Source organism: Trypanosoma conorhini, assembly GCF_003719485.1.
Source record: "Trypanosoma conorhini strain 025E chromosome Unknown Tco_14.4_contig_00685, whole genome shotgun sequence".
Taxonomy (NCBI): Eukaryota; Euglenozoa; class Kinetoplastea; order Trypanosomatida; family Trypanosomatidae; genus Trypanosoma; species Trypanosoma conorhini.
Window position 1 is genome coordinate 1 of NW_021704780.1, and position 8940 is coordinate 8940.

Below are 8940 nucleotides of genomic sequence, written 5' to 3' on the forward strand. Positions count from 1 at the left end.
GGAAACGAGTAAAAAAAACAAAGAAGAAAATCGCAAGGAAAAAAAAATTAGGTCGACGGAGAAGTTGTTTGTGTCAAATGAATAAGCCCGCCTTTTTCTCCCTCCGTGGCGCTCGCTCTCGCTCTCACACACATAACACCACCACGGGAAGAAGTAGAAAGGGAGGAGGGAAATGTAACTTACTTGTACAGCATCGATAGTGAAGGCGGTTCCCGACAATAGCAAAGGGGGCCGAGCAGCAGCAGCAGCAACAACAAACAAAAACAACTCATCTCATCACTTTCTGCTTCTCTCCCACCCCCACCCAAATATATTATTAAAACGATAGACACCCACACGCATGCAGAGAAAGAGTGATACCCATGCCAGCGCACCCCCCCCCCCAAAATGCCTACACGTTTGTCTCGGAGTCGGAGCTAATCGTCCCATGCCCGTAGCCGCCGCCGCCGTCGTCCTCCTCCTCCTCCGCCCCTGCAACATCAGCATCTCCCCCCGCAGCCATGGTGTCACGCGGCTCAATAGCACCGAGAAGTTGGAGAGCGTCGGACCCGCTTGCTCTCTTTCCAAGGTTGCCCAACCCCCTGGAGAGTTGCTGCAGGCGGGCATTGTCCACCCCAACCATTTTATCGGCGCTCTGTGCGAAGTAAAACTCAATCTGGTCCAACACCTCCGCGAGGTTGCCTGGGTGCAGCGCCCGCTCGCCAAAGTGCAGCTCCTTCTCGCGGAAGAGAAATATAGGAAAACGGACACCGTCTGCGCCACGGCTTTGTACAAGGGCTTTGAGCTCCTCTAGCTGAGCCACGGCTTTAGGCATGATGTTCCTTACCATGTCATGCAGAAACCACCGACGGCCTTTGCTATGCTGGGGGGTCACCAACAATTCTTTTTTGAGGTATACCATGTGCCGGCGAGCCTTGTACAAGACGGCCTCTAACTCCCTTGTCCCAATCTCATCAAACGGCAGCGAAAAGTAAAAGAGATCCCCCACCTTCAAGTCGCCCACCTGCCACGTCTTTAACCTCTGATTCTCCACAATGGCGTGCCAGGGATTTTTCAGCCGGGACAGTCGCAGGCGATAACCGTCGTCCGTCTCCACAACGGCCTCCTTCTTTTGCCGCGTCTTGCTGTAGTGCTGCGTGAAGCGCATGACAAACGACATGGATGAATTGAAAGTGTCGTAGGCAATGGCTACGGCCTCTTTCTCGCCGAGCAGCGCCTGGTTCGGGAGCCCACCGCTTCGCCTGGCGGAGCTGACGCGCCCGTCGGGGGAGACAGCGGGCTCGCGCTGCGTGCCGCCACCCGCCTGCGGTGGTGTCGGGAACCGCGGAGCCGCCCGGCCTTCAGAGCGCCCTTGCGTAGGGAGCGGCGCCACAGCCGCGGCCGTGACTGCCGCCCGACTCTCCACAGGAAAGGTGATGCTCGTGGCAAAGACCAGCAGGATAAACGTCAGACGCACCTTCTTTTCCTGCTGTGCCGCGTCAAAAAGTTGGTGAGCCACTGCTTGAGGAGAAGGAGGGAAGTCGGTCTCCATCGATGTGGCCGCCCGCGCCGAGCCTGTGCGTTGCACCTGCGCCTGGAAAAGCTGACGAACGTACGCCTGCTGCGGTGCGTGGTCAGCTCCCCACGGGACCCCATCTGGCAGGTTGAGATGCTGTCCGGTGACGTCCCACAACTCAATGCTGGTGAAGTAGTCGAGCGAAGCCGCATTAAGCAGCGAGATGACGGCGTTTTTGATGGCCGCCGCCCACTGTGGGTAGTCGTTCAACTCCGCCGTGAGCATCTCGCGGTAGGCGGGGGACTGTGTCAAGATGATGGCAAGGCAGAGCGCCAACTCCAGACTCTTAATTTGAAAGGCCGCAAAGTCCTCCCCAGGGGTGCTGCGGCCGCGCCCCGCATCCACGATTCCCTTCAGCAGCACCGCCAGCACCTCCGTGTCGTGCAATACCTGCCGCGGAAGCTCGTAGGCGGCAGGGGAGTATTGAATCAATAGACGTAGGCTTCGGGCGCGTGCGGCAGCGGCGTTGCCCCCCTCACCTATTCGTCGCAGCAAAACTTTCACGAGGTTCAGGGATACGACGGCTGCAAAAAAAGTCTGCAGCTGCGTCACCGCAGCCACCCCGCAACACATTTCCAAAAGACGCGCAGCCGACTCCAGAGCCTCCACGCTGGGGTCCTGGTCCAAACTGCGCCGTAGCGGCAGCAAGAGGCAGCGAGCATCCCGTAACATGTACGCCAGGTCCCCTTTGTAAAGACGCAGCGCTTGCTCCAAGATCTCCGCAGCGAGTGTCCGTACATCCGCAGACGTATCCTCCAGACTCTTTATAAGGACAGACACCGTAGCGGGGTTGGTGAACTCCAAGGCATGTGTATTAAGCAGTTCCCGCAAGATGCTTGCGCACACACTTCGAACCGTGTGACTGCCATCCTGCATCAGCGAGCGGCGCATGGTGTTGATGCCGCCAGAGGCTACAAACCCAGTTGGCCCGTGTTGTATACGCAGGGTGAAAATAAACAATGTCTCTGCCGCACCCAATCGCAACGGCTCATACGGCGACTCGGAGAGGGTTCGCAGGAGTTGCGGTACGACTTCCTCATCCACCGCAACACGGAAGCAGGACGCAGAGGCTTCCTCGCCCAGGTCACTGCAGGCCAATAAAATCCGCTGAAGAGACTTGACGGCCTTCATGCGGAGCGGCAGAAACGGCTGCGGCGCCTGCGCATCCAACTCGTGCAGGTGTTCTAGCGGTTGGGTAATGATGTCCGCGAGGAATCGCATGAATCCAGCTTGAAGCGTGCGGCGCAGGACGTAACGGCGGGCAGCCTGCGACCCGGTCTCCTCCACACCAAGCAGCGCGTCGAACACGTCTAACACGTCCACGGCCTGTTGCTGCGTGAGTGGAACTCCATTCGATGTGGCACCCGTCGCAAAGAAACCCACCGCCCGCTCCAACGCCTCGTGAAGGGTACAAAACGTGTTTTCAAGTTTCTGCATTGCCTGCAGCTGCTGGCCGCCGCCTTCGCCGTTGCAGAGGGACCGCCCCCCGCGCGGGAGGTGAAACTCTCTCTTGTTTCTGCCGCACGCCGCCGCTCACTCTTAAGCGAGAGGCGCAGACACCACCCGAAGGTCCCCAAACAGCGGTGTCGTCTGCACACACACACACACACCCTTCACTGCGGTGTATTGCCTTGCTTTTACTCTTATTTTCTGCCTGCCCGCCTCACCTCGCTATTTTCGACTATTGACCCTTCGCCCCACCACGCCTGCGGCGCGTGGAAGCGAAATAATAACAACAATAATAATAATCAGGAATAAGAAGCGGGGAGAGGCGGCGGGTTGGGGCAGAAGGTGCGTCTTCTTCGCGTCTTGCGCCGGTGCCCTACAGGCACCGCCCCCAACACAAACAAAGCAAAGCAAAACAACACCCGGTGTGATTGGCCAAAAAAACCCCTCGCAATTATTGACATGAAAGGGGGAACTACTTTCTTTTAGTTACTTTACTCTTCGGCGCCAAATTCGGTCCTTGTGCCGTGCTGTTTGCCTTCGCCGCTTTAGTCGTACTTCGTTACACGTCTCGCACATGTTACTTCTCGCGATCCCCGGCACCGTCGCCCGCGAAGTTATTTTCGCAGCGGCGGCGTCTGCTCCGCTGCTCGCACGGGCGCTGGCGCTCTTCTCTCGCCCGCTTCCGAGCCGCCCCAACGGCGGCGGGGTCGTGGCGAAAACTGCAGCGGTCTCCCTTCTCACACAAGGCGAATTTGACGAAACTACGACACGCCGGAACATCCCTGTACTCGCAGTGCCAGTAGGGACATTCCTCCGCGACGAGTTTGCAACAGCCGGCGAGAAACATGCGGCACGGCACCCTTGCATACCGTTCAGCCTCCTCGGGGCTAAGATCCGCCTTTGTGCGTCGTGGCTTGCGCTCCGGCTTGGGCGGCCGCGGTGTCGGACGAAAACTCTCGCGGATAAGCTCCTTATCGGCCTCAGTGACAAGCGGATACGCCTCCAACGCGGAGGCGTGGATGACGTCAAAGACAGGGAACTCATTAATAAAAAAAAGGGTACGGAGGGCCTCATTCAAGGTGCCGGAGGGCGACATCCGAAAGTACTTTTGCTGCATGCCTAAACGCTCGGCCCGCGAAAGAATGACGGCAGGCCCCATCGCCAAGAACGCTTTCACAGCCTGCGCATTGCACGCCTCCTCAGACGACAGCGGGGCGATGGAGAGCTGGCATGGGCTCCACGCCCCCTGGCACTGTGGCTGGTTGTCAAGGAAGACGCCGTCGCAAGTCGCAGTGGCCTCCGCCGTGATCGTCGCCTTATCTTCTTCCTCTCGTTGCTCCTCGTGCTTAATTTTCTCCTCCGCCTCTGCCTCCGCCTCTGCCTCCGCCTCCGCCTTATCCACTTCCTTCTCGTCACATTTTCCGTCCCCCGCGTCGCTATGCTCCGCCGCCCCGATCCACTTAGAGGCGCGGTTGTACTGTCGATTGATGTGGAAACACGGCAGCGGTGGCTTGGTGGACCAACAGAAGGCGGCAATATCGCCCAGGCGCTGGCGTTCGTTGCCCCAGTCGGTGGAAACGGTAAAGTCGGGGCCGTGAAAGTTGAACTGGCAACGCCACGTGATCGTTTCCGTCCTGCGGTCAAAGCGAGACGTGTTTGCATCCCGCTTCGTCATGCCCTCGGATGTGATCTGGCAGACCACCCCCCGCTTCTTCGCGGCCTCCCGCAGGGCGTGCAGCGGCGGGGGCAGCGCACGAAAGGTGTAGCGCCACACCTTTGATAGCCCCCGCCGGCAGTTGCTGATGGTTCGACGGACATCCTCCAGGAAGTGGAAATCGCGCTGCAGCTGGCCGTCGGTAAACGCACTCAGCGGCACCTTCCTCGCCACGTCGCGTTCTCCGCTACACTGAGATTCCTTCTTGTGCACCCGCACGCAGGTGACGCTGCAGGTGCGTGCGCCGCAGCCCGGGCAGGTGTACAGGGCAGCATCACTACAAATGCAACATACCTTCGCCCTTGCCGCTGTGTCGTCGCTGCCGGGGCAGGCCGCCGTGTGCGGGGGCTCCAGGCCCAACGTCTCGCCTTGTAGCCGCAGATTCACCAAGTCGCTCACAAGCACATTGCTGAACGCCGACGCCACGAAGCGTGGCACCCCCTCTTCTTCCTCTTCCCTCACATCATCATCTGCGGGATCCAAGTGGCTCAATTCCTCCTCCTCCTCCTCCTCCCCGGGAATCCAGTCGAGGTCGGCATCCGCGGCGGAGGAGATGCTCTGCTCGTCTCCCCGGGAGGACTCTTCCGAGCCCGCGTTGAAGTGCTCCGCCGTGCTCTCATGCATGCCTGGCTAACTGAACACACGATCCAAAGAAGAACCTGAGAGGAGGGAGCAAAAGACAAAGAAGAGAAGGGATAAGTTTGCGGCAGTAGCAACGAGCGGGGGACAGTTGAACGGTGATACAAGGCGTCTTCAGAGTCCTTTTATCGCTGCTGACGCCTGCCAGCCGTCGCCGCCCCTGCGGCGCCTAGCTACATATCCAGCAACACACTCAGGGCCGCCAGCCTGTGCCGCTCCTCTGGGGTGTGTTGCGGCTCCAGTGGACGCCGCTCGGGGTCGCCGTCGTAGCGGTACTTAAAGTACATCGCCTCCAGCGCGAGCTCCAGCAGATCGCCGCCCACCTCATCCACTGCGATCGTCTCGTAGCTCTCGGTCCCAATGGTTGTCATCACACATGTGTATGGGAGAGTTGTGACGCCATTGGCGCCGACGCTGTCGCTGCCGCGCCGCCCCTTCCACATGGCACTCCGAATCACGGCACTCACCATGGCGCAGTTGCGATCCACCAGGAACAGGCGTCCATCCGCAGAGCGCAGGCAAACCATGTAGGAGCAGTCAAACGCAATCGGAGCGGCGACGGCCTGCTCCGGTGGCGGCGGGGCACGCGCCTTTTTTGACATTGCCCATAAAACACAGCTCTCCTTCACACAGACCGAGTGTGTACGTGTGGGAAAGGGAGAACAGTCACGATGCAGCTGCGGCAATCAAGGAACAGAAGACATCTTGCTGGTGCCGCGGACAACATACACGCAGGTTACAAAATAGTTGCAATGTAGTAGCAGCACACAAAACTCTTCTCCATCTAAAGCACGCCAGAAAGAGGGAATGCGACGGGCATCCCATACATATATATATATATATATAAAGACAAATAGACCAACGTCTCAAACGAAGCCACAGGGCATTCCTCCTTGCAGGCCCTCACAAGGAAAAAAAAATTGAGGATCGTCGCCCGTACGTGTCACATAGCCCCCTCCTCTCTTCCCCAAAGCCAAGGGACAGTGCCCATACAACCATGTCAGAGCAACCGAGCCGCGACCATGCGTTCGTCCCCTCTCCCCCCTTTTTTTTTCTCCTGTTTCGAGCCTCTTCTGACTGAATCGTAACTGCTGGTAAGACGCAGCGCACACATCAAGGAAGTGCGTGTGTGTGTGAGCGTGTGTGTTAACCATCAGCACTGAAGAGTCTCGGCGACTTTCATCACCTCCAGTGCGGCCTCCAGCGGAATGTGAAACGGCGGCCGCCCCTCCACCTCCCCCTCGTAACGGTGCTTGTAGTACAGGTACTGGATAATTACCTCCAGCCGCAGCGTCGAGAGTGTCGGGAAGTGAATGTTGGGCGTGCTGGTGTCGGCCTCCCCCCAGTCGATGCTCACCTCGGGGAGGGCGAGGTCGAGGTGGTCGGCAAAGCACTTCCGAATGAGCGGCGAAACGCAGGCGCAGTTCCGGTGCACGACAAACTTGTGGCCCTCCGCCGACGTCATGTTGATGTAATCCTCGGGGATCAACTCAAAAGTGTCGATGTACGGCGGCGGCGGCGGCGTACGCCGCATCGGATTGAACGCGGCCCCGCTACGTATCATTTTCTTCCTTTGCTGCTTCTGCGCCCCACCCACGCACTTCTCCGCGAGCGTACAACGATAACGTAATTACAGCGGAGGATGCAGCATCGAGGTGCGAGGGTGGTTAGCAATGAACACCAATACACCTTGGGGTGCCCGTCAAGGCCCACACGCAGGCACGCACACTCAGGCGAAGGGAATATTAGTGGTAATAGTGCGGGGAAGCAGGGGGGAGGTGGATGCCGTGAAGGAGGGTGGGGGAAGCTCCTGAAAGCAGGAGGTAACAATCAGCAATAGTCTCCTACTCTCCCCTTCATGTTCCCCTCCCGCAACAAAAAAACAACAACAACAGCAACAGCACAACCACATAGAGGAGACATCATAGAAAAACAAAACAAAACAAACGCATTTATGCCCTCACCAGGCGTCCACTTCTCTCCTCCACAGCGTCACTTAGTTCCCAGGCAGGGCGAAACGTGCCGTCGCTGCGGAGCAAAAGGGAGTTCGGGATGGTTGCCCCTCGGTAGCCGAGGGACGTGTATCCCTTCTTGTACAGGTCACAGAAAGGAAGCTTGTAGGCGAGGGTGTACCCCCAGATATCCTCATACCCCCAGTCGAACACCGGACTCGCGCGCAGCATCGCCGGCCACCCCGCAGTGGTGGGCTCCACGCTCTCCTTCTGGTGCGCGCTGTCACTACTGCGCGTGCCCATGAAAACAAGAGAGATCCCCCTCGACTCCTTCAGTTGCGCGAGACCGTCTTTCATCGGCTGCGAGCGATCAGTCTTTGCTTCAGTCAAGCCACGATCCGCCAAATAAGCCTCCCTGAAGGCATTTAGTTCATCAAACTCCTCCTTCCCCGGGGACCCAAGAACAAACACGCAGAACTTCGACAGCATTGCATGGCCCAACGCACAGTCAAGGAGGTCCATCATGACAACGGAATCTTTGCCGCCGTTGAAGGCAACACCGACCTCCTCTGGCTTAAACCGCCCCACCACTTCGCGAATCATTTCAATAGACGTCTTCACGAGGGACTCAGAAGGCCGTACCGACGACAGCAACCCTCCGCCATTTTCCACGACAAGTTGCAGGCCCTTCAACTCCATCAGATCACGCACTTTCGCCCCGGTCACGGGCGTCCTTGCCACGACCAATTTTCGCAGCGCTGTTTGTGTTTGCCCCAACGGCCCGAAGCATCGCAGCCTCCTGCAGTCAGAGATGCGCAGCTCCTCCAGCGTCGGGATGGCGGCCAACGCGCTCACATCCGTGACATTGTCGCACTTCTCCAGCTCCACAGTTGTGAGTGCCCCGCATCTGCACAAATTAGCCACATCAGTGTCTGACACTTCTGGGCCCGCAAGCTTCACAGTTCGCAATTCCCCGCCCATTTTCGCACGTCTCCTCCCTTGCCCTCTTCCTGCAATGAAATGCGTGTGAGACAAACATAAATTCACGACAAGCACGGCCAACAAAGTAAAAAAAAAGATAAGCAAAAACATTCCAAAAAACAATATTCATCCACATGAGAACATGATAATTCACCTCCACACTGCGAGAGGGTGCAGCGACACGGGAATACACTTTGGCTCCGTGCGCACCCAAAGCCACTGTTCAGAACCCCATACTTGGAAAAGCATTCTACACTACGCACAAACCTATAACAAAACGAATCCTCCCATAAATTCAATAGCAAATGGTCTCCATGGCAACTCAGGGAACGGCAGTCTTTAAGACCCCACAACCGCCAGACACCTCCGCGTGAGGGCAGTGGGGGCCAGAGGGAAAGAATAAATAAACAGGATAGAAACAGACCACAGTAATTATACTAGATGCCTCCCAAGAATTTTTTTTTTTCCTGCGCAAACAGCACTCAAGCAAAACATAAAATAACAGGGGCGTTCAACAGAACGTGCTACCATACACTAGGCCCGGTCTGGCGGCGCACGCCTGTCGAAAACTTCTACTGTTGATTGCAACGATCATTACAAAATAAAAAGAGAAAAGAAATTAATGCAAAAAAATCCCATTGCAAATTTCC

At 57.4% G+C, this 8940-nt stretch overlaps 5 protein-coding genes across 5 annotated transcripts, besides 6 other annotated features; all 5 read right to left on the reverse strand.

Moving 5' to 3' along the window:
* Positions 1-234: 234 nt before the first annotated feature.
* Positions 235-256: a microsatellite.
* Positions 257-391: 135 nt separating this feature from the next.
* Tco025E_08027 (putative casein kinase II, alpha chain) lies at positions 392-2992 on the reverse strand (the record flags this gene model as incomplete). The annotated part of the gene is made up of 1 exon (XM_029374884.1): positions 392-2992. One exon carries the CDS (start codon positions 2990-2992, stop codon positions 392-394), a length of 2601 nt encoding a protein of 866 aa, XP_029224968.1.
* Positions 2993-3148: 156 nt separating this feature from the next.
* Positions 3149-3165: a microsatellite.
* Positions 3166-3280: 115 nt separating this feature from the next.
* Positions 3281-3316: a microsatellite.
* Positions 3317-3581: 265 nt separating this feature from the next.
* Positions 3582-5342, reverse strand: Tco025E_08028 (uncharacterized protein; the record flags this gene model as incomplete). The annotated part of the gene is made up of 1 exon (XM_029374885.1): positions 3582-5342. The coding sequence occupies one exon, from the start codon at positions 5340-5342 to the stop codon at positions 3582-3584; it is 1761 nt and encodes a 586-aa protein (XP_029224969.1).
* A 188-nt stretch (positions 5343-5530) lies between these two features.
* Tco025E_08029 (uncharacterized protein) lies at positions 5531-5959 on the reverse strand (the record flags this gene model as incomplete). The annotated part of the gene is made up of 1 exon (XM_029374886.1): positions 5531-5959. One exon carries the CDS (start codon positions 5957-5959, stop codon positions 5531-5533), a length of 429 nt encoding a protein of 142 aa, XP_029224970.1.
* A 221-nt stretch (positions 5960-6180) lies between these two features.
* Positions 6181-6203: a microsatellite.
* A 275-nt stretch (positions 6204-6478) lies between these two features.
* Positions 6479-6504: a microsatellite.
* A 6-nt stretch (positions 6505-6510) lies between these two features.
* Tco025E_08030 (transcription elongation factor B, polypeptide 1) lies at positions 6511-6921 on the reverse strand (the record flags this gene model as incomplete). Its single annotated transcript, XM_029374887.1, has 1 exon — positions 6511-6921. One exon carries the CDS (start codon positions 6919-6921, stop codon positions 6511-6513), a length of 411 nt encoding a protein of 136 aa, XP_029224971.1.
* A 308-nt stretch (positions 6922-7229) lies between these two features.
* Positions 7230-7304: a microsatellite.
* A 5-nt stretch (positions 7305-7309) lies between these two features.
* Tco025E_08031 (phosphoadenosine phosphosulfate reductase-like protein) lies at positions 7310-8290 on the reverse strand (the record flags this gene model as incomplete). The annotated part of the gene is made up of 1 exon (XM_029374888.1): positions 7310-8290. One exon carries the CDS (start codon positions 8288-8290, stop codon positions 7310-7312), a length of 981 nt encoding a protein of 326 aa, XP_029224972.1.
* Between the last annotated feature and the right edge of the window lie 650 nt (positions 8291-8940).